We start from the raw sequence: 25,204 nt of genomic DNA on the forward strand, positions 1-25,204 counted from the left end.
CAGACCAAAGCTCAGTTAATTGAATGGCACCGCAAACTTGGATTACATATAGTCATTTTCCGAACTTGTCTGAGTTTGAGGCTTTAATACAATGAACTCAGTGAGCCTTGCCTTAGTCGGATCCCATCCAGAATGAATCGAAACATCGAGCACGTACACATCTGTGCTAACAATATGCTAATCAATAAACCATCGTATTGTGGTGATCTCGCGGCGGCTTCCTTCCAGGAAAACCCCTCCGTTCATTCATTCAGCTCTACAGTGAAGGATGTCCTTGAGAGCAGAATAACATCCTGATTTACACTGGGATGAAGTGAATTTTTTTGTTGTAATCTGCCCCCCCCCCCAGTCAATGAACTGAGGAAACCACATCAAAGCATTTGGGTGGTCTCTGATGTTGCCATGATAGTTGACAAACTTCATTTACCTTGGTCTCAAGGTGTGTGGTTGGGAATTGGCTCTCAACATCCCCCCATACACCTTTCTTCAAAGGGTCATCCGTTCACTGCTCTCTGACAGTTACCTGGAAATGCATTGAAAATTTTAGTTTTTTTTATGGGTGAGAGTGGTATCTAAAGCAGGTATGACCTCTGCCATGTTGACCTGAGATAGTGACCTGGCATTGTATAGAACCACGGCTCCTGTTTTGACACGTGCATTAGGAGTTGCTAGGCCCAATTAGAGGTACCCAGCTGATGTCTTTTGTATTGTTGTGGTCATTATAGGGAAGCAGTGCTTCTTGGTCCTGCGTCAGCAGCAGTTTAACGTGCAGGCCCTAGTCGCCGTGGGGGAGCGTGCCAGCAAGCAGATGGTGAAGTTTGCCGCCAAGTGAGTACAAGACTGCATTTCCTGGTGGCCCCCGACAAACAATGGTGGGAAAAGCTGGATCCTAATGGGCTCCCGATTCATTTTCACACATTTTGAAAGAATTGTTCATTTTTCAGCTCCCGACAAAAGGGTCCACTTTCAGATGGGATACAGTACAGAAGTGTTTGATGGAGCCGTTCCTGCCCAGATAACAGAGTAGATACAATATATACAGTACATCAAAGTTGAAGACGTAGTTAAGAGCCTGAGCATCATTAGTCATTCTGGGGTCAGAGTCAAGTTAGTCCATTACTGGAGCTTTTTATGAAAAGCATAACAATAAGAGGATACTGTACTTTTCCATACCAAGCATGTGAGATATGTTCTCATCTCTTTCAGTTGACTTGACTGCACCTGACAGTAATGAATGACTCTTTAACACTCGTTTCAAACTGTGAATGCAGTGTTAACGGGAGGACGAGATAGGTCAAACGCCACTTGTTTTGTGATCAGTAAATCAGTCCAATACACTTGGAAAGTGGAGACAAACGTCAAAACGTTAACATTACTGGAGACACCTTGCGGTTTGGAGACAGTGTCGCATTGGCTAGCAAAGAGATTTGTGGTGGCTAATTAACGGTAAATAAGTGAGTTGTTTAAAGTTAGACCCACATTTAGCCAGCAAAAATTATTAACAATTTAACATTCACTCCTACACTCTTATTCTAGCTACAATAGCGCTGCTTTGCCTCCAAAAATGGCGGTGTCTCCAGTTGTTTACATGTAGCGATTGGGACGCACCTTCCATGCGTATTTGGGGCAGCAGGTAGCCTAGTGGTTAGAGCATTGGACTAGTAACCGAAAGGTTGCAAGATCGAATACCCGAGCTGACAAGGTAAATATCTGCCGTTCTGCCCCTGAACAAGGCAGTTAACACACTGTTCCTAGGCCGTCATTGAAAATAAGAATTTGTTCTTAACTGACTTGCCTAGTTAAATAAAGGTAATAAAAATGAATTCCACTTAATGTCACATGTTCGCAAGACCCCAGAAAAGCTCTTACCAGGTCTCAGCCACTTGTTGGTTTCCTGCTGAACTAGGACTATGTCAGGCATAGATTGGTAGGGAAGGAAACTGATCACAAATAAAGGCCACACAAGTTATTTAGGCCAAGGCCCAAGTCACACTGGTCCACCTCATTGATGGAAACTTCTGACCAACCTTGTAAGTTGTGTCAGAGTGGTTTGACCACTGTTTCCTCTCGACCTTTTGTGTGTAAGGATACAATCTGAAGGTTGCTTCAGAGCTGACTCATATTCATTAGTGCAGGCCGAAGCAAAACTCTTTGCAACCGAGAACAAAAACAAGCATTTCTTATTGGACAAATTCAGCAAGGCCCCTGTTTTTGGCCCATTTGCTTCCGCTTGGTTCCTAGTGAATACGACCCTGGTTTTTACTTCTTTAAGGACAATAATGCTCTGGCTTGATCTTGTCTATCAGATCGTGTGTTTGGTAGAAATGATTTGGTTCCTTTTTCCTTTGCTTGTGTAATGTCATGTGGTTTGATGTGGCAGTTGATTGTATTGCACTTATTGCATGCAACCACTTACTCCATGGATGGCTCCTTCCCAAATAGCACTCTGTTCCCTGCATAACGTACTACTTTTGACTGCTCTGATCAAAAGTAGTGCACTATATAGGGAATAGGGTGCCATTTGGGATATAACCCATTTATCCATGACTAAGCATCAGTCATAAACCAGCTTCTATCAAAGCACACTCAAGACAAATGTATAGTCAGGGTTGAGGCCCGCTGCTTCTGCACTAAATCCGCAGAGGTCTAAACATCCTGCCCCCAATCTTAACAATCCACACAATGCATATTGCACTCTGCCCAACATCATTTGACCTGCAAAACTATTGGCCCTAACAAGTTGTTCAAATCAAGCCTCTTGATGTTCTATGTTCCTTGAATTCTATGGAGGCTTAGTAAGCTTTGCATTACAGGAGTCCTTTCATATTCACCAAGGTTGATTAAGGTTAGTGGTGACATATAGAGAAGAGCTTGCAACACCTGTCACATATAGTATTTCAACTTCCCCATACAGAGTTAAATTAGGGTTAGGGTATCCTCTGCGTCCCCGTCAACAATTTCCTCTATGTATCTCATTTTACTTTCTTTCTCTTACTAGAGCACATTAAACAATGCATTGAAAGGTTTCACATATCTTTATAATACATAGTCCATTGTTCGCTAAGAGTATAGTAAGTAGCCTTGTGTGAGCCAGAGCGGTCCATAGGATCTCCTTTTTCTCTATTGTAAGGCAGCTTGATGTACAAGTACAGCCCGTGGACAAGACACTAGTCCGGGCAATCAAAAGCCTTACTTGTATGACTCATTAGTTGATGGGCAGTGTTTATTGTCCCCAGGCAGGCTGGCAGGGTGTTTGAGGGAGGAGGTTATTAATGTGGGCTTTATTTGTCTAGCTGATCCTCGTAGTGGATGTCTGTGACTGAGGCAGCTGCAGAGGACTGACTGGGATCACCATTCACCACTGTCCTGTCTCTCGTTACTGCTTTTTAATGAGAAGAGGTGAAGGATTACACTGGGCTTGTTCCATCTGGCCCCATGCTATGTCACAATTGCTATTGACAGTTCATCATATTTCTATAAGGCTCTGTTGGATCTAGAACAGTGAGAAAGGACAGCGGTGGCCTGTTCTGGTGTTCTCTCAACATATCTTTCAGATAGTTGATTAACCTCTGTCTTATTGTTGTGTGGCCACTGGCGTTTTACTGTAGTTCATATCGGTGTCACATGTTTGTTTTTTTACACGTTGTCCCAATAGACTGATTCAATCAAAAGAAAATAGGAAATATATCTGTCAAGATGGTCATATTGAAACCATCCAAACAACGTGATCCTGTGACATTTTACCTCAGGAAGAGTAGTGTCAGTGTTGTGATTTGTTTAATTTTTTTTGTTTATATCCAAGTTTACCCCCCTCCCGGCCCCACACACACACAATTTGCTCAGCTCTTGAAACACTTCTGTGACTGTTTGAACTTCAATCAGGGTTTTGAATGGAAACTTTCAGTTCTCAGCTAGCCTCCTACTCGTTTGACTTCAGTTGAACTGTGTAGATTTCAAAGCGTTGTGCTTCTCATCCCCCCGTCTGTAGCATCAACAAGGAGAGCATCGTGGACGTGGAGGCGATGGTGAGGAAAGTGGAGCAGAAGATCGAGAGCTGCTCTCAGCAGGATGTGGAGCTGCACATTGAGAGGGTAGGGCTATCTGATGCTCTTCCTGACCACACCACAGACCAACAGACTTACTGTGACGAAGGGACAGCCATTGACTCTCATTATTAATCAGAGAAACTACTGGTTAAAAGATAACTGTATGAGACTTTATTTGCTTTCTGATTTTGGAATTGTGGTACTTTCCTTTCCACTCAGCAGTTCAACTTGGAAAGTACCGTGAATTTAGAGGTACTCTAACTGTACAGTGAGGGAAAAAAGTATTTGATCCCCTGCTGATTTTGTACGTTTGCCCACTGACAAAGAAAGGATCAGTCTATCATTTTAATGGTAGGTTTATTTGAACAGTGAGAGACAGAATAACAACAACAAAAAATCCAGAAAATACGCATGTCAAAAATGTTGTAGACCTACACAAGGCTGGAATGGGCAACAAGACGATCGCCAAGCAGCTTGGTGAGAAGGTGACAACAGTTGGTGCGATTATTCGCAAATAGAAGAAACACAAAAGAACTGTCAATCTCCCTCGGCCTGGGGCTCCATGCAAGATTTCACCTCGTGGAGTTGCAATGATCATGAGAACGGTGAGGAATCAGCCCAGAACTACACGGGAGGATCTTGTCAATGATCTCAAGGCAGCTGGGACCATAGTCACCAAGAAAACAATTGTTAACACACTACACCATGAAGGACTGAAATCCTGCAGTGCCTGCATGGTCCCCCTGCTCAAGAAAGCACATATACATGCCCGTCTGAAGTTTGCCAATGAACATCTGAATGATTAAGAGGACAACCGGGTGAAAGTGTTGTGGACAGATGAGACCAAAATGGAGCTCTTTGGCATCAACTCAACTCAACTCGCCGTGTTTGGAGGAGGAGGAATGCTGCCTATGACCACAAGAATACCATCCCCACCGTCAAACATGGAGGTGGAAACATTATGCTTTGGGGGTGTTTTTCTGCTAAGGGGATAGGACCACTTCACCGCTTCAAAGGGACGATGGACGGGGCCATGTACTGTCAAATATTGGGTGAGAACCTCCTTCCCTCAGCCAGGGCATTGAAAATGGGTCGTGGATGGGTATTCCAGCATGCCAGTCTCCTGACCTTAATCCCATAGACAGCCTGTGGAGGAGCTGAAGGTTCGAGTTGCCAAACGTCAGCCTCGAAACCTTAATGACTTAATGAAGATCTGCAAAGAGGAGTGGGACAAAATCCCTCCTGAGATGTGTGCAAACCTGGTGGCCAACTACAAGAAACGTCTGACCTCTGTGATTGCCAACAAGGGTTTTGCCACCAAGTACTAAGTTATGTTTTGCAGAGGGGTCAAATACTTATTTCCCTCATTAAAATGCAAATCATTTTATAACATTTTTGTCATGCGTTTTTCTGGATTTTTTTGTTATTCTGTCTCTCACTGTTCAAATAAACCTACCATTAAAATTATAGACTGATCATTTCTTTGTCAGTGGGCAAATGTACAAAATCAGCAGGGGATCAAATACTTTTTTCCCTCACTGTAAATCTATTTCAACCAACATCTCCCTTCTTAAAAATAAATAACCTTTTTTTTCCTGTCTCAGATTTTTGTGATCAGCCAGGCCGAGCCTCGTCTGCCCCTGCAGCTGGAGGATTGTGTGAGGCCGGAAGGAGAGGGGGATGAGGTGAGGATGAGGGCCAGGGCTCCTGGGCCTCCCGCAGGCAGCCCTTTGTAGCTGATCAAATGTCACTCATTGCATTCAGAGATGATCCTTTCTTCTAATACTGTTCCAGTTCAACACAGACACTGGATGAAAAATACATGACTTGGTCCCCACACTCAAGGCCTGTCGCTGTTCTTTTGGAGTTGTGTTGGTTCTATACTGCCATGTTCTCAGTCGGTGTCTGTCTAAAGGGTCGTCTCTCTCTAGCGTGGTTCAGTTCAGAGACAGCTGAAGGGTGTCAGTGTTTATGCAATTAGCCAAACCCAGCTGCAGATACGGCCCAGGTGTTGTCTGTCTGTCACTAAGTTACAGCACCTGCCGTTGGGGTGGAGACTGGGCTGGGCCTGTCTGCCTGTCTGTCCGTTACAGCACCTGCCGTTGGGGAGGGCTGGCTCTGTGTCTCCCTGTCTGAGCAGGATGTGTGAACCGTGTTCACAGGCCGTTTTAACCCCACGTGAGTTCCAGGAAGCCTGACAACCTTGGGCATCGTGTTCTAATATTTAGGAGCTTCTGTGCTCTTTTAATCTTTTATATGATTGGAATTGGTCGTATTCAATGCAGTTCAATGGTGATTGCATTGTCTGTGTATCTGTTGGGGTGGTTTGCAAATTGTAGTGGATCTAGGGTGTTTGGTAAGATCTAGGTAATAAAGTCCCTAAATAGCCTCTCAAAGCACTTCATGATTACAGAAGTGAGTGCTACGGGGCAAAAGTAATTTAGTTCAGTTTCCTTCTCATTTCTTGGGTACAGGGACGGTGTCGGACATCTTGAAGCAAGTGGGGAAAACAGACTGGGATAGTGAGAGATTGAATATATCCGTAAACACTCCAGCCAGCTGGTCTGCGCATGCTCTGAAGACGCGGCATGGGATGCCGTCTGGGCTGGCAGCCTTGCAAGGGTTAAATGTCTTATTCACATGGGCCACGTAGATTGGGTGCACACAGTCCTCGAGAGCGGCAGGGGCCCACGTCGGCGGCTTTGTGTTGTTTTCCTTGAAACGGGTGAAGGTGTTTAGTAGGGTTGGGCGGTATCCAGATTTTCATATCGTCATACCGTCCTCCTCACATCCCAGGATTTACGGTATTACCGGCTTAGTACATAAGGGGGTGCCAAAAACGCATCAACAGCCCATTGGGTGTCTATTTCCAGACTGCTAACAAATTAGCACAAGTAATAGCGAATTTCCATGGCGGCTGCTAGCTTAATATGCTAACGAGCGCAAACTAAAATAAACAAAATGTTAAGACAGGCAATCCAGCTTATAAAGTTACACATATAGCGAATGTCATTTTTGGTGAGTTTGGACATATACAAGTGAATGTGAACGAGAGACATTGTGCTAATGAACAAAGATTTGACACGTGCTTGTCTGAAGTAAAAACAGTACTGTGTACACGCTTTGTCTGTGTGGAGTCTGGAGTCGCTAGGGCAACGGGCCTGCCGGCTCTGCTCGGAGAAGAGGGGGGAGGAGCAGACAGGCCGAGAAAAGAGAGGAGAAAAAAACTCAAGGAAATCAAGCAGTGGCAGCTGTACAGATAACTCGTCCAATGGGCTTGGACTTCTCAAACACGGCAGAAAGTGAACACTATATAATGCCGTCACCTTATTTATTCAGACACTTGTTTCAACTTTCTTCAACTTAGAGGTCGTGTTAATGCAGAATTCTGTGTTTTTTTTACATAAGAAAAACAAAATATAAAACGCAGATCTAAAATGCTTCCTGTAATTTCTGCTCGGCATCAGACTCATTTTGGGCTTCAGTTGCACTTCTCCACTCGGATGAGAATTCACAAATGGGCAATTGATCAGCAGACAGCACTCTGGCTGATGTGTAGCTACTTTTCTCTGATACTTTTGTCAGTGTAGCCAACCTACTTTTTTCTGGTAAAATGAAAGATTAACTTTAAGCAAAACATTAGAAATGTAGCTAGCTACATTCTTTCTATGATAAACATTAGAAATATGATGGCCATGCATGTGGCTGCCAGCCAAATACCGTGACGTACGGTAACAAACACCACAACCACGCTGATCCTCAACACGGGAGCCCCACAAGGGTGTGTGCTCAGCCCCCTCCTGTACTCCTTGTTCACCCATGACTGCGTGGCCACACACGTCTCCAGCTCAATCATCAAGCTTGCTGACTACACAACAGTGGTAGGGGTGATTACCAACAACGATGAGACAGCCTACAGGGAGGAGGTGAGTGCCTTGGTGGAGTGGTGCCAGGAAAATAATCTCTCCCTTAACGTCAACAAAACGAAGGAGCTGATCGTGGACTACAGGAGACAGCAGAGAGAGCATGCCCCATCCACATCGACTCGGACACAGTAGAGAGGGTCACAAGCTTCAAGTTCCTCGTTGTTCACATCACTGTGGACCAGAAATGGTCCCTTCACACAACAGTGTGGTGAAGGCGAAACACCGTCTCTTCAACCTCAGGAGGGTGAACAAATTCGACTTGTTCCCTAAAACCCTCACCAACTCCTACAGAGGCACCATTGAGAGCATCCTGTCGGGCTGTATCACTGCCTGGTACAACAATTGCACCGTCCGCAACCGCAGGGCTCTCCAGAGGGTGGTGCGGTCTGCCCAACGCACCATCATAAGGCACACTGCCTGCCCTACAAAACAACTTCTGCACCCGGTGTCACAGGAAGGTTAAGAAGATTATCAAGGACCTCAGCCACCCGAGCCATGGCCTGTTTACCCCACTACCATCTAGAAGGCGGCAACAGTACAGGTGCTTTAAAGCTGGGACCGAGAGACTGATAAACAGCTTCCATCCCCAGGCCATCAGACTTTTAAACAGCCACCACATGACGGCCTCTGCCCAGTACCCTACTCTGCTCCTTAGTCACTGTCAATAGCCGGCTACCACCGGGTACTCTATCCGGGTACTCTATCCTGCACCTTAGAGACTGCTGCTCCATGAACATAGTCTTTGAACACCGGTCACTTTAATAATGTTTACATACTATTTGTATATTTACGGCTGTACTACATTTTATTATAATATTTATTTTTATTGTGTGCTATCCTGTTCTATTTTTAAACCTTATAGACCTGCTTTGCTTATAAACAAACACACATAGATATACACTGAGTGTACAAAACATTAAGAACACTTTCTCTTTCTATGACATAGACTGAACAGGTGAATCCAGGGTGCCCAATTCAATATTAGGAAGGTGTTCCTAATGTTTTGTACACTCAGTGTACATATACTGCAGGACACATATACAACATTTTATGCGTTTTGAATATCATACTGTAGGTACAGTTTTCACACTTGTCTAATTGAATAGCTTGTTCCGATGTTCTTCAGATGTGTTAAATACTTCAATGTTTTGTAATGTGGTGAAATTATGGTTGTGTGTCTACTCAGGATGGAAGAGCGACAGTCAACCAGGACACCAGACTGGACAACCGAGTCATTGATCTCAGAGTAAGTTCTACACTATCACTCTTAAGCCAGTGTTACCTTCTTCGATGACAAATGAATTACACAAAAAAATAAATGAGTTTATTGAGTTTGAAGACATATTTGTATAAAAAAATATTGTAATGATGAGATGCCATTTGTGACAGAATCATGGCATATGTCCCTTTTCGCAGGCAGGCACCGAGTTAGCCTGCTTGTAGAGTGCAGTATAGAACTGCAGGGATTCAGAGAGGAAAGGAAAGTGTTGCTAGAGGTCTCATTGTTGTGCTCTGTTCTGAGGTGCCCACACTGAATGTGGCAGCAGCAGGAAAACAGCTCTAGCGCTCGCCTTTGTCACAACACCTGTTTCTACACAATGTCTCTTTGAGAGCATGGACTTGGGCCTGTTATCACAACCACACTTAAATGAACAGTAAACCCATAAACAGGTTTTTACACCAGACCCCAAACCCGGCTCAACAATCAAGGGTCAAAAGTAATAAAACGGCTCCTTAACACACCAGGTTTTCCAAGTTGTTGTGAAAATGGAAGGATTAGTTCACAGATTTTTATTTTTAACTCCCTTTGAGAAATAGATATACTAGCTAGACATTTTGCTGAAAATAAATTGCTGCACTCTAATGATTGACAATAGCAGTAAGTCACAATCTGAGTAGTGGTGGTGGCTTGTGACCAAAACCACAAGCCATGGCCCGTTAGACACTTTGTTTGGAGAGCTTGAATGTCAACCAGAGTGACGCACTGAGCTATTTTGCTCTCACTCTCTTTTATACCCTCCACCCTGGTGTGAGGATGTCGAAAGAGAAGTGATCTATGAGGACACCACAGCCCGCCCATCTGCTCACAGTAGAGAGGTGTTTTACACAGGAAATCCTTGAGTTATGTAAATACTTTTGATATGTCAGTTCCTACTCAGGCTATCATAACAGTTGGTTGGCTCGCTGGGTATTTATCTAGTGTCTTTTTCTAGGGTTCATCAGAAGTGTTTTTATTCATCAGAGCAGTAGTTATTTTCCGACCTCTGTCAACTATACATATAATCCACGAGCTCTGTGGGGGGGGGTCAGTTTCATGGACTAATATATCAGTTGACCATTTCTAACAGGGCCCTGAACTAAAGTCTGACTGGACCAGAGTCTTTGTCTGCAGATTCATTGTCTGACAATGGGATAGTCACACAGAAAACTCCCATTCAGGACTTTGGGAAAGTCTAGAAGATAGAAATGTGAGCCTTTTTTTAATCAGGAGGTTGAGCTTTTTGTATTTATCAAAGTGCCCGACCCTGGCTTTATGTAGATGCATGAAACCAGATAGAACTGGTTGAATAAATGCTTACTAATAACACAAGTCATATTAAGAAATGAGTCAACTGAGAACTAAGAAAGAACACACCTATACACAATGCTGTTTGTAGCCCAACGGTCATAGTGTTGGGGGGGTTTTAACTGTTCGTTCCTCTGCTCTTTCCCAGATGTCCTGTGTAATACCCAGCTCATTGACGTGCCTCATCACGAGTTGTTTTGATGATTGGGTTATTTTCTATGCAACTAAGTTGACCTCCGTATAGACAACCAGATTGCTCAAAGCTGGTTTTATATGTGACTATATATTTGTATGTGAATAGAGAATTTCAGATGAACTTGTTTGCCAATGTTAGGTTTTAAAAAGAGAACAAAGCTTTATATCTCATGTTTATTTTCTAAAGGCTTACATTAGTGTGAAATGCACCCTACTCTAACTTGAATCAACGGCAAAAAGTCCAATAAAAAGGTAAAATTGAGTGTTCCATTTGGAAATAGGCCAAGCCTTACTATTTCCACTCCCTTTAATGAAATTAAAGGTGTCGAGACTGTATGAGGCAAGATGTGACACAAAGCAGTGTTATTGAGTCATCTTTGCCATTGTGTAATACCTCTGTTGACTCTTGTTGTTTCTGCTTGTTTCTCCTCTGGTAGACAACAACCAGCCATGCCATCTTCCGCCTGCAGTCTGGAGTTTGCCAGCTCTTTAGAGACACCCTGACCAACAAGGGCTTTGTGGAGATCCAGACCCCCAAAATCATATCAGGTACCACCAACGTGCCCTTGTGTCTCAGACTGGACATGATTTGTCAATTAAAAGTATAAAGTCGAACAATATTGGCCTTTAGATTATTACTTGACTTGTATTAAGTACAGGTAGTAGGAAGATGAGGTACTTTTCCACTATTTTGGTTGCAAAGTGCAAACTGTCTCAAGGATACATGCTCTTTCATGTTCAGATGGGTTTGGGTAATGGAGGGTGGGGAGTAGAGTGTGAGCAATGTAGAAATTCAAGCTCAAAAGGCCATTTATTCCTCTATTGCTGATAGGGTCTCTAGTTCACATACCCTTGAGATAATTCACAGTAGGATTCTGTCTACCAGTTATCTTATGGAGCAGTGCAGGCTCGATTTTGTCTGGTCATTCGTGCTCTTATTGATGAGCTAAACTGCACTTCACAAGTGTGAGCACATAACGAGTGAGCATGTGTCATATTTTCTAGCTATAGAAATAAGCTTTAAAGTAATGTAAGACATAACAGTCTTGTTTACTGCTGTACATTCCACCACAGCACAACATGTACTACCTCGTGTAGTGTACTGAGCTGTGGTGTAACAAGTGTTCCTTTCACTTCCTCAACTGTAGGAGCCAATGAAATAAGCCCAGCCTGGCGTTGACACATTTAAAATTGCCGCCTTTTAGGTGCAAGCAGCTGTGTATCAACAGTGTGTACTACTCAAAAAAAACATATTTTCCTCTGCCAACACCCATAACACGTACACTGTACAAAATGTACTCTGTGACCACTCTTCTGTAAAGGACAACATCTATCACAGGATCTACTATGATGTGAATGTCAAATATGGCTCATACGTAAGTTAGAGACATGCTCCAGAAATGTGGCGCCTACTAAGTATTTTTATTTTTTTAAACCTCCAGCTTTGGGCTGGATGTGTCAATGTTAGTGCTTTTTGAGGTTCGTTCGGTTACAGTTAGATTCGACAAAAATAACCACGGATTTCGCTTTCAATCTTCTTCTTTTTTACATTAAATACAAGTTTAAAAAAATCCAAAATTAAGGGTAGTGCCCATTACTGCTTATCACTTATTAACCATCATTTATTCACATTTATTTTATTTGATGACTTTATTATTTAATTCCAAGTCATCTCATCTCTATAGAGCTGCTACCTATGCTGTCTGACAAAAATCACAATTTCAGAAGTTCTTAAAAGTAAACAAGGCATACTTTTATGACTGCTGAATACCAACTATCAATCACTCAGATCAGGTATTTTCAGGTAGCGATTTCTCACGAAGCAACTGCTTTCTATCCCTCTCGATCGCAAGTTTTCTCCGTGTCTTCCCACACTGTTCTTATTATAGCTCATTACAGACCGTACGTGTAGGCAAACGCGCAATGGATTGTGGTCATTGTCGTTACCACATTTTCTGCACTAAACTATGTAGAATATTGGCCTGTTGGAAACTACAACTCACTACTACATCGCACAGTTTAGGCTTGATCTGATTTATCTCTACAGAAACTGCACATTGAGCTCACAGAAAGACAAAACCCATAATGGAATTCAAATAATTGAATCGAAGTCGGTAAATGAGTTTAAAAAACAAAAAAATATACAACATTTTAGAGAGTGAGAGAGCAATGAAGTGGGGCACATATCTGCTGTGAACTAATGCGCAATTTCCGGGGACCACTTTTGGCCATGACCGCTACTTTTACAACTACTAGCTAAAAGCACTGTAGAATCTCTTTAATGGTTAATAATTGGAATCAAAATCTAATCAAATTGTATTTGTCACATGCTTCGTAAACAGCAGATGTAGATTAACAGTGAGAAATGCTTACATTGTTAGGAAATGGAATTATCACATAGGTTAGTTAAAAAATATTATTTTGGGTCATGTGTTGCTTCTCTTCTGGGATAGTTTGACTAAAATGTATCTTTCTCCTCTCTAGCTGCCAGTGAGGGTGGTGCGAACGTCTTCACTGTGTCCTACTTCAAAACCAGCGCCTACCTGGCCCAGTCTCCCCAGCTCTACAAGCAGATGTGTATCTGTGCTGACTTTGACAAGGTGTTCTGTGTGGGACCAGGTAAGGCAATATCTAGGACAGAACCTGTGGTCTAGCTGTAATGCTTCCCGCCAAGCTCATATACTTTACTCCCCACCGGAGACAAGGGTTCAATCCTCGCGTCCTCCCTTACTTCTGTGTTCCTGCTTGACTGTCTCCCCTTTTGTTTCAAGCCATCTGAATAAAGTGTCAAATATAAGAAGATATATATTGAAAAGACAACATCTCTAAGCCCTTCACCTAACCCCTTTTCACTCCCCAATGAACACTATCCAATAATGGGAATTAATGAAACTGTTGTGTTGAATACATCAGTAGCTAGTTATGTAGTCAACAAACAAACAGTATTCAGGAGAAGTGACATACGCAATACGGATAAACCTGGGCGGATTACCACATATACACAGATGATTTCATACATATGTAGATGGTGTTGTGATTGCACACATGTTGAGCTATAGGAAATATTTATCTCACAGGCTTGTGCTTGGTTACATAATGTCCCGTCTCTTCTCTGTGAGGTAGCTCAACAGGGCCATCACCTGGCCAGATCCACACATAACCAGGGGAGTAATGACTTCTCCCCCACTGCGGTCTCAAATGTCTGGCCAATATGCCCTGGTCGAAATAGTGCACTATAAAGGGAATAGGGTGCCATTTGAGACGTTGCCACCGATGTCTAGTTTACCTCTGGGGTGATGGATCTAATCCTCTTAGTGAAATACAATGGTGCTGATACTAACTGAAGATGTTCTCCATTCCAGTGTTCAGAGCAGAAGACTCCAACACCCATCGTCATCTGACAGAGTTTGTAGGTCTGGATATTGAGTTGGCGTTCAACTACCACTACCATGAAGTGATCGAGTCCATCACCGACACCATGGTGCAGATCTTCAAAGGGCTCAGAGACAAGTAAGATGTGATGCACTTCTAACCCATATTTGCAAGCAAAGTGAATGAGTACGGTTGAATCTTTAGAAGGCCTATTACAGGGCTGTAACTGAACACATGGATGACGCCCTATAGAAAGTACACCGCTGAAAGGGCACGGCATCAGTGCTGAGGAAGCAGGTGTCCGTTGAATGACTCGGCGATGTGTATGTGCGCTCGCTTGTTTGTTTATCTGTGTGTGTGTGTTGTCCAGGTTCCAGACTGAGATCCAGACGGTGGGGAAGCAGTACTCCAGTGAGCCCTTCAAGTTCCTGGAGCCCACTCTGAGGCTGGAGTACACGGAGGGCGTGGCCATGCTCCGGGAGGCCGGGGTGGACATGGGAGACGAGGAGGACCTCAGGTCTGTGGCAGGTCAAGAGTTTGCAGCAGTGTTACGTTTACACCTGTTGTTGATAACACCTTAAAGTAAAGTTCAAATAAAGACAGTTTTGTTTGTAAGTCGGGAACTGATGTTTTTCTTGTTTATCTTTTAATTGATCTAAAGTCAAATGTTTAACAATTTTCACAGCACTCCAAATGAGAAGTTGCTTGGTCGTCTGGTGAAAGAAAAGGTATGTTATCATTTGCATTGACTTCTTGGGGTGACAACAAATGTAGTTATATTACTCTCTGTGTCTACAGGTAACTGCCCAAATATTGGAAACACTTGAGTAAACAAGGGATACAAAGTATATTGAAAGCAGGTGCTTCCACACAGGTGTGGTTTCTGAGTTAATCATGTGTAAAAATGCAGGGTAGGCCATTATTTTGGCTACCATGGCTGTGCCCCCATAGGATAACAAATCACAGGGCACGAGTGGTCACTGAATGGTTTGATGAGCATGAAACTGATGTAAACCATATGCCATGGCTGTCACCAGATCTCAACCCAATTGAACACTTATGGGAGATTCTGGAGCAGTGCCTGAGACAGCATTTTCCACCACCAGCAAAACACCAAATTATGGAATTTATTTTGGAAGAATGGCGTTACATCCCTTCAATAGAGTTTCAGATACTTGTAGAATCTATGCCAAGGTGCATTGAAGCTGTTCTGGCTCGTGGTTTCCCTATGCACTATTAAGACATTAAAGTTGGTGTTTCCTTTATTTTTGGCAGTTACCTGTAGGTACACCTGCAGGTCATTTCTGGCTGTAAAGCGGACTAACTCATCTCTGTTTCCTTTCTGTTAGTATGACACTGACTTCTATGTGCTGGACAAGTACCCCCTGGCAGTGAGGCCCTTCTACACCATGCCTGACCCCAATGACAAAGTATGCGCGTCACTAAACACACACACACACACACACAACACATGCTCATGACACCATTGTGGCATTCATTGAACTTGTTATACGACTGATGTTTCCTCCTCAGAAATACTCCAACTCCTACGACATGTTCATGAGAGGAGAGGAGATCCTCTCTGGCGCTCAGAGGATCCACGATGCCCAGCTGCTCACTGAGAGGGCCATTCACCACAACATTGGTAATTAGACAACTCTGCCTTGTTATTCAAGGCGGCAATATTGGTCACTCAATAAATCAAGCTTCCTTCCCTCCTCTCAAGCGATTGCTAGAGAATAAGCATATTTTTACTATGTTACACTGGTGGCTGGTGCTGATATGTAAATTGTTGATGCAGATCTGGAGAAGATCAAGTCCTACATCGACTCTTTCCGTTACGGAGCTCCCCCACACGGAGGTGGTGGCATTGGTAAGACATTAAATACTTATTCTAAACCCATACCCTCTCAATATGAAATCCGATGTAAATATATGCTAAATGTACTCATTGTAAATATAGTCATTATGAAAAACATTGTAAGTGTACGGTGACGGTGAGTTCTCTCCCTCAGGGCTGGAAAGAGTCTGCATGCTCTACCTGGGTCTTCACAATGTCCGCCAGGTCTCCATGTTCCCCCGTGACCCCAAACGCTTGACCCCCTGAACGGCCATCACCACTGGAGACAGATGCAGGACATGGGAATCTATATTCATCTCCAATACACCAGACAGAGTTGAGAAATTAGTGCCACGACACTGAAGTGCTACTGCGATGAACAAATAGAGAATCAAGCCAGGGTACTACGGTCAACCGTATTCAGTAATAGAAAATGACACATGAAGAAATAGATTGATAATATAAGGGAGAAAGAGTCTTAATACACAATACAGAAGTGGAATATGATTAAGGGATGTGTTGGCTTAGGCTCACCTATGGATTACTTAACATGTGTTATATGTCTTAACCCTTTTCTGTGGGGTTGATCAACTTTGATACCAGTCTTTGTCACACTACAGAGGTATGACTAATAAATAATCATGGTCTGCTGACATTTAAGTTGTAATAGTTTTTTTTTTTTAAGTAAAAAGTATTAAGAACTTCAAAAGCACATTTCACTTTCTTTGTGTTCTTTTATGGAAGAAACAACCCCTATCGTATTCAACACATTCTTTGCTATAGACAATGTGCTAAGGAGCTTCCTTTTCTCCGCTGATTCATTCCGGCGTTTTTACCACTACAAGCCTGGTTACTTGAGAAACAATGTAGAAGTCTTTTAATTACCTGTGGGGACGGCTGATGTCATGTTTGAAACATATTTCAGGGTTCATTATACTTTTTTATAATTGGTGGACATGATAAAGAGCTTTTTGTCAGGAAAAGCACCATGGTGAAATGGCACCTGAAAGGAATAGTGTCTGAAATCAACTCAAGGCAAGAACTCATCAGTAGGCTCATAATTGGAAAAGTCCCTACACTGATAAGCTGTATATGAGAACATGCTTTTTTCATTACATCCCCCCTCTATTCCTTCCTAAATCAGTTAGGTTGGTGATTGGGTTGTAATTAAGTCCCCATGGAATAATTGCTTTTTCACAGACCGAACTGCAGAACTACAGGAACCTTCTGATATATACTTGTCTCGATTAAGGAGGGGTTCTGATAATCAGAAATGTATATCTCAAGGAAAATTCATCCCTTTCTACAGTGTATCACATACAATTTCTAAGAGAAGCAATGTTAGAATATACTTGTCATTTGTAATATAGTATCAATGGATGCATGCAAGCACACTGTTTATTGAGCTATTTTAACATTTAATTATGTTTTAAATGTGTACTGTCAGGAAAAAAGGCAACATAAGGACAAAGTTTTTGAAAGAAATACATAGGTCAAGTCATGTATTCATAACATCCATTCTGGGAATATTTTTTTTGTTTAGGAGCAGCGACAGATTGGGTGAATAAATACAATAGAAGGATGATTCACACCAGGTCAAATGTCATCCTCCTGCCTTTGTTCTGTGGAAGCGCCAACTAGTTGCAAGAGGAAAATTAAGATCTGGATGATGTCAACATAAAGTGAAAGTGCTCCAAAAACACTCCTCTGGCATGAATGAAAGCTCACGTTTTCCTATGAGTCGCTCGGTGCTAAAAATGTCAAAATAAAAATGGTTAATTCCATACAGGTTGGTTCAAGAGAAATCTCAATTTCTCCAATTCCCTCTGAAATACTGAGGGTTTTCAATGAACTCAACCAGTGTGTAAACGACAGCTCCAATTGCAGCATATAGCACGTGAAGCCGTGGGACCTGCGAGTGGAAGAAAACACAGGACCTTCTGTACTGTATGTATAGGCCTACATTTATTACATACACATTTTTTTACATTTTAGTCATTTAGCAGATGCTCTTATCTAGAGCGACTTACAGTAGTGAATGCATACATTTCATACATTTTTTCCCCCGTACTGGTCCCCCGTGGGAATCGAACCCACAACCCTGGCGTTGCAAACACCATGCCCTGCCACCTGAGCCACACGGGAAGTATGTGGAGTCCTGCTTGTCAAACATGGGCTCCCGAGAGGTGCAGTGTTCTAAGGCACTGCATCTCAGTGCTAGAGGCATCACTACAGACACCCTGGTTTGAATCCAGGCTGTATCACAACCAGCCGTGATTGGGAGTCCCACAGGGCGGCGCACAATTGGCCCAGCATCGTCCAGGTTTGGCCTGTGTGGGCCGTCATTGTAAAAAATAATTTATTACATTTACGTCATTTAGCAGATGCTCGTATCCAGAGCGACTTACAAATTGGTGCATTCACCTTATGATATCCAGTGGAACAACCACTTTACAATAGTACATCTATATCTTTTTTTTTGGGGGGGGGGGGGTTTAGAGGAATTACTATATCCTATCCCAGGTATTCCTTAAAGAGGTGGGGTTTCGGGTGTCTACGGAAGGTGGTGATTGACTCCGCTGTCCTGGCGTCGTGAGGGAGCTTGTTCCACCATTGGGGTGCCAGAGCAGCGAACAGTTTTGACTGGGCTGAGCGGGAACTGTGCTTCCGCAGAGGTAGGGGGCCAGCAGGCCAGAGGTGGATGAACGCAGTGCCCTTGTTTGGGTGTAGGGCCTGATCAGAGCCTGAAGGTACGGAGGTGCCGTTCCCCTCACAGCTCCGTAGGCAAGCACCATGGTCTTGTAGCAGATGCTTGCCTAGTTAAATAAAAATAAAACATCTCATTACAAAATCATGGGCATTAATATGGAGTTTGTCCCCCTTTTGCTGCTTAACAGCCTCCACTCTTCTGGGAAGGCTTTCCACTAGATGTTGGGACATTGCTGCGGGGACTTTATTCCATTAAGCTACAAGGTTGGGAACTGATGTTGGGTGATAGGCCTGGCTCGCAGTCGGCGTTCCAATTCATACCAAAGATGTTCGATGGGGTTGGGGTCAGGGCTCTGTGCAGGCCAGTCAAGTTTTTCCACACAGATCTCAACAAACCATTTCTGTATGGACTTCAATTTGTGCACAGGGGCATTGTCATGCTAAAACAGGAAAGGGCCTTCCCCAAACTGTTGCCACAAAGTTGGAAGCACAGAATGGTCTAGAATGTCATTGTATGCTGTAGCATTAAGATTTCCCATCACTGGAACTAAGAGGCCTAGCCCGAACCATGAAAAACAGTCCCAGACCATTATTCCTTCTCCACCAAATTTTACAGTTGGCACCATGCATTCGGGCAGGTAGCGTTCTCCTGGCATCCACCAAACCCAGATTCGTTAGTCGGACTGCCAGATGGTGTAGCGTGATTCATCACTCCAGGGAATGCGTTTCCACTGTTCCATAGTCCAATGGCGGTGAGCTTTACACCACTCCATCCGACGCTTAGCATTGCACAGGGTGATCTTAGGCTTGTGTGTGGCTGCTCGGCCATGGAAACCCATTTCATGGAGCTCCCGACAAACAGTTCTTGTGCTGACGTTGCTTCCAGAGGCAGTTTGGAACTTGGTAGTGAGTGTTGCAACCGAGGACAGATGATGTTTACGTGCTTCAGCACTTGGAAGTCCTTTTCTGTGAGCTTGTGTGGCCTACCACTTCACGGCTGAGCCGTTGTTGCTCCTAGACGTTTCCACTTCACAATAACAGCCCTTACAGTTGACCGGGGCTGCTCTAGCAGGGCAGAAATTTGATGAACTTGTTGGAATGGTGGCATCCTATGACGGTGCCACATTGAAAATCACTGAGCTCTTCGGTAAGGCCATTCTACTGTCAATGTTTGTCTACGGAGATTGCATGGCTGTGTGTTCGATTTTATACACCTGTCAGCAACGGGTGTGGCTGAAATAGCCGAATCCACAAATTTTATGGGGTGTCCACCTACTTTTGTATATATAGTGTACTTACAAATAGAGATACGCCTTCCTATTGAAGTGCATTTGATGTGAAAAGATCCATGCATATTATTATTTCAGCTTTATTTTTCAGTAGTTCAACATTTGACAACACCGAGGCACTTACATACGTGAAGGATAGTACTATGGCGATGATTATCCCTGTAACTAAGACTACGATGGCAAGATTACCGAAAAGTCCCCCACAAGGAAAATCCACCTGACGTGAGCATAGACATAGCTACATGTTATTCACATCATTGAATGTACTGTTACACATGGAATGTGTAACAGTACAATAAGCATACATTTATGCTATTTAGATCATTGGTTTCATAAGGAGGAATTGCGCAAGATCTTACCCAAAATGTCATGAATATTTTAAAGACAGTCGCCCGTTGTAATCCTAGACAAAGGAGGCATTTGACACTGACAACAAAGACACTCTCACAAGCTACGCTGTAGGTTCTCAAGAGGCAAGGTTATTACATGCACCTTAGTTTGAATGCAGAAGATAGTGACAATTATACACACAATTGTTGTTATTCCATCGGTCAGAAACACTCCTTTTGTGTCATAGTAACTGCAAGAAATTCAAAGTAGATTGAGTGACAAAACAAAAATTACACTGCACCTTACATGAGTATTTGTAGTAGCATTATGTAATATATATATATATATTAAAACCCTATTACAAACCTTGATATTGTTTCTGTCATGTAGGACATGGCCACTTTCTAAAATATGAAATATAAAACAATAAGTCTTAAAATATCTATACTGTACATATATTTCCATGATGTATTATCATCGGTTAAAACATGATAGAGATTATTTTGTGCAATCATTACTGACAAAAATAGCCAGCAGCACGAAGTTCAAAGAAAAGCGACTCCTAAACACAGATTATTAAGATCAAATATCAATCTCCGATGTTTAACACTGTACTGTTGTATATACAGTATGAAAAGGGCATGGATAATATTATCTTGGCCTTTTGCAGCAGACAAGAATACAGTAGCTGACAAAAAAAATGTGCTGTAAGAAAAACCATCTATTACTATGATAGGTAAAAAATATTTCAACCTCATAAAGTTTGTCATGTAAAAATGTGTTACGATATTATATAATTCAGTAATAATTAATGAGTAATGAAGGTAGGAAGGACGCTAAATGAAATATGAAGTACTTACAATGATGTCCAATACACAACTGGGTTTTTAATTACAAAAACACGTACTTCCTCACTGTAAGATAGATGAAATGTTAAAATGTTACCATTACACAAATACAAAAAAAAATGAAAACACAAACAGAAAACAGCTCACATTAATATGAAATGGTAAGACAGAAATAATACAATACATTGTTGACACTTACACAAATGTTAACACAGCCACAATTGATACAGTGACAAAATATATACCTGATAAAGATATAAGATAATGATAACAGCAAGTATAAGTAGAAATGAGTTTAATGTGTAAAAGGTATAAGTTCTCATACTTTTCAGATGAATGCATCTCGATACGCAAATTCCTCATATTCCACTGCATTAGAAATAAGTGAGTTAAGACATGAAGTCAGTAATGACCAAGTAAAACTATTTTGGCAAACTTCACATATCAACAGTATTTCTTTGTACTACATAGCTCCAGAACCTGGGTTGGAGGTTGGCATTCCTAGAGGAATGGAATAGGGCCTCCAGGATGGAGGGTAGCCCAGACGGTACCCTGCTTGTCCTGGGTATTGAGCTGAGGACTGAGCTGGGTATGGTCCATCGGATGGTGGTGGTTGGGGTGCAGGTAACCTGAGGCTGGTAACTCTAATGAACTTATCCAAAGTTCTTGAAATTTTCCGTATTGACTGACCTTCATGTCTTAAAGTAATGATGGACTGTCGTTTCTTTTTGCTTATTTGATATGTTCTTGCCATAATATGGATTTGGTCTTTTATCAAATAGGGCTATCTTCTGTACAACCAACCCCCCCCGTCACAACACAACTGATTGGCTCAAACGCGTTCAGAAAGAAAGAAATTCAACAAAATGAACTCTTAGCAAGGCACACCAGTTAATTAAAATGCATTCCAGGTGATTACCTCATGAAGCTGGTTGAGAGAATGCCAAGAGTGTGCAAAGCTGTCATATAGGCAAAGGGTGGCTATTTGAACAACCTCAAATATAACATATATTTTGATTTGTTTAACACGTTTTTGGTTACTACATGATTCCATATGTTATATTTCATAGTTTTGATGTCTTCACTATTATTCTAGAAAATATCAAAAATAAGGAAAAACCCTTGAATGGGTAGTAAAACTTTTGACCGGTAGTGTAGTTCAATATATTATCCATCTGAATAACCCAGCTTTCAACTAGAAACCTTTGAATTAGTCACTACAAAATAGTTACATTTCCCCTTAATCTGTAAGAATGTGTCAACAATGTTTCATGGTTTGATAGCCTACAATATTAGTTACATTTCATACCCTACCAGTAGATATCACTTCACTGTAGAAGTGGAGCCATAGGGGTATAGTGACCGAAATGGATCTGGGCTAATTACCTATCACCACATTGCCGGACCCTTGGGTGGGTTAGCTAGTTTTCCGTTTCTTTGCTTGTTGGCTCTCACTTGACAGCTCTAAACTGTATGTGTAATCAATATTTAATTAATATAAATGTGTATAAATGTGAATTCAGACTTGGCTATGGTTCGTGGTTGGCATGGACAACACAGCATGACTAGGAGGAGGGGACAGGGTAGCAGAGAAGATGACGGATGCGGATGTTTTGTTTGAAACTGATGGCGGAGATGAGCGTGAGAAGGAATGGATTACAGCAGCAAACAAAAATTGCAGATGCGTTGGATACGCTTGTGTCAGTGAGGTTAAGAAGTGGACGTATTTTGTTTTATTTGTCCAAGGAGCAGGAGTGTGCTTTGCACCTGAAAAATATCAGATTGGAATGTGTCATGTGTGGATCTGCGAAGCAGGGTGCCTATCAATAGGGCTATCTCTGGAGTGGCACTAGAATTGGGTGCAAAGGATGTAACTGAAGACGTAGATACAGTGGTTGATACATGCCAACTGACCCGGAAGCCCACTCCATCCATTCTTTTGTTCTTTGAAGAAGAGTCTCTCCATTCGCACATATATTTGGGTTATGTAATGAGTCCTTGTATGAGTCTTCATGCCCATCCGATGTAGTGTGATAAATCTAAAATATTTGGGCATGTGTCAAGTGTATGTAGATGGAAGGAGTATCGTATGCCAGTTGAGGTGAAATGCTGCAATTGTGTTGGCGAACATGCACACACATTCCTGAAGTGCCCTGTTAGGTTGAAGGACACAGAGGTGGCAAGAGTAAGGGCTGTCTAGCGGGCTGTCCTGAGGGCCTGAGAAGAGGGAAGAAGGGAGTAAAGTTGAAGAAACCATGGTAGTTGGATAAGAGACACCAGTAAATGTACCTCGCCAACAGGATCCTGTCATGTTGCATGTTGAAAGGATGGACTTGTTTAGTTTATTGCATCGGTTATAAACAACTAGACGTAGCTTTTAGGTATTACTTACTAAAGAATTTGTAAATAAAACAGATTGAAAGGGTTTTAACACACTTGTGTGAAACCCTATGGCGTAATCTTCTACCGGGGGCCAGTTATCTCATGAGGGGTGGGGGATGTTACCTCGGTACTTAAAAAAAAACGTCACTTTTCTAAAAACAACATTTGATTAAATAAGTGAATAACACTTATTTCCCTTTATAGTTTATTCACCTAAGCATGACCTTCATCCACATGAAGGGGGGGGGGCTGTTACACCGGTACAAAAAAACGCCCCTTTTCTAAAAACATTTAATGAAATAGCTAAATGCATTTATTTCCCTTTATACTTTATTTGCCTAAGCATGACCTTCATCCACATACCATTTTTTTTCTTCCATCAATGTCCCACCAAACATATACAGAACATGATTGCTATAATCCAAGATGGCGTAGCGTTCAGGAGTCTTTTCTCTTCGTCTTGTTGTGTCCCGTGTATATATCTTTTTATATATTTTTTCTTCTGATATATTTTTGATATTTTTCTTAAACCCAACTTCAACATACTCTCCTGCAACCCGCCTCACCCAATGTGGTATGGATTTGCTATTTTCTTTACTTCTGAACCGGAACCCCCAACAGAAGCTAGCCAGCTAACTAGCTACTAGTTAGTAGTCAGCTAGCCACTGCTAGCGGTCATCAGCTAACTTTTAGCTCCTGCCAGTCTGTACAACGCGATTCAACCCAGAGCGTATCGGACTTCTTATTCTCCATATCCCCGGATTCCTACCGCAAGCTCTGAACCTCTTCATCTGGATCATCGCAGCTAGCTAGCTACTCTCCGATTGGCTTCTCCTGGCTAACGTCTCTGTCCCGCAGCAAGCACCAATTAGCCAGGAGCTAGCCTATGCTAGGCCCATCTCCCGGCTGGCTGAAGAGGTCTGAATAGGCTACAATACCTATTTTGCCAATTGGCCTGGACCTGTTTTATTGTCGATACGGAGCCCCGCCGATCCTTCACTACCGACATAATCCGCCCGAGGGGTTTTTTCAACTGGCTCCCCCGTTGCGACGTCCCCTGAATGCCCATCTGCTAGCTTGCTAGCTGTGGCCGGCTAGCTTTCTAGAGCACACCGGACTGTAAGCTGAAGAAGTCCATCAGCCAATTTTTTGGGGCAACTATACCTATTTTGCTAATTGGCCTAGACCCTTTTACTACACGGAGCCCTGCTGATCCATCACGACTGATCTGCAGACATAACTGCACGAAGGGGCTACATCTGATTTCTTCCATTGCGATGTCCCTCTAAGGCCCTTCTGCTAGCCCCGGTCCGCTGATGGACCCTTTAGTTCCACCTCCCACACATGCGGGGACCTCACCTGGTTTAAATGATGTTTATAGAGACAATATCTCTCTCATCATCACTCAATGCATAGGTTTACCTCCACTGTATTCACATCCTACCATACCTTTGTCTGTACATTATGCCTTGAATCTGTTCTACCGTGCCCAGAAATCTGCTCCTTTTACTCTCTGTTCCGAACATACTAGACGACCAGTTCTTATACCCTTTAGCTGTACCCTTATCCTACTCCTCCTCTGTTCCTCTGGTGATGTAGAGGTTAACCCAGGCCCTGCAGTGCCTACCTCCACTCTCATTCCCCAGGCGCTCTCATTTGTTGACTTCTGTAACCATAAAAGCCTTGGTTTCATGCATGTTA

At 42.7% G+C, this 25,204-nt stretch overlaps 1 protein-coding gene and 1 pseudogene across 1 annotated transcript in view; one reads left to right on the forward strand and one right to left on the reverse strand.

The window, feature by feature from the left end:
* LOC106581840 (aspartate--tRNA ligase, cytoplasmic) overlaps positions 1–16,600 on the forward strand; it is a 30,537-nt gene extending 13,937 nt beyond the window's left edge. Inside the window, exons 6-18 of the mRNA XM_014164247.2 lie at positions 726–828; positions 3,989–4,091; positions 5,651–5,731; positions 9,159–9,218; positions 11,171–11,282; positions 13,218–13,352; positions 14,096–14,243; positions 14,476–14,622; positions 14,791–14,833; positions 15,455–15,535; positions 15,639–15,750; positions 15,907–15,978; positions 16,121–16,600. Of these exons, the coding sequence (XP_014019722.1) occupies positions 726–828; positions 3,989–4,091; positions 5,651–5,731; positions 9,159–9,218; positions 11,171–11,282; positions 13,218–13,352; positions 14,096–14,243; positions 14,476–14,622; positions 14,791–14,833; positions 15,455–15,535; positions 15,639–15,750; positions 15,907–15,978; positions 16,121–16,212 (1,289 nt within the window). The 3' untranslated portion in view covers positions 16,213–16,600. The remainder of the gene's footprint in view (positions 1–725; positions 829–3,988; positions 4,092–5,650; positions 5,732–9,158; positions 9,219–11,170; positions 11,283–13,217; positions 13,353–14,095; positions 14,244–14,475; positions 14,623–14,790; positions 14,834–15,454; positions 15,536–15,638; positions 15,751–15,906; positions 15,979–16,120) is intronic.
* Positions 16,601–17,313: 713 nt separating this feature from the next.
* On the reverse strand, positions 17,314–21,721 carry LOC106581716 (protein lifeguard 3-like; annotated as a pseudogene).
* Between the last annotated feature and the right edge of the window lie 3,483 nt (positions 21,722–25,204).

The sequence above is a fragment of the Salmo salar genome, chromosome ssa21 (assembly GCF_905237065.1).
Source record: "Salmo salar chromosome ssa21, Ssal_v3.1, whole genome shotgun sequence".
Lineage (NCBI taxonomy): Eukaryota > Metazoa > Chordata > Actinopteri > Salmoniformes > Salmonidae > Salmo > Salmo salar.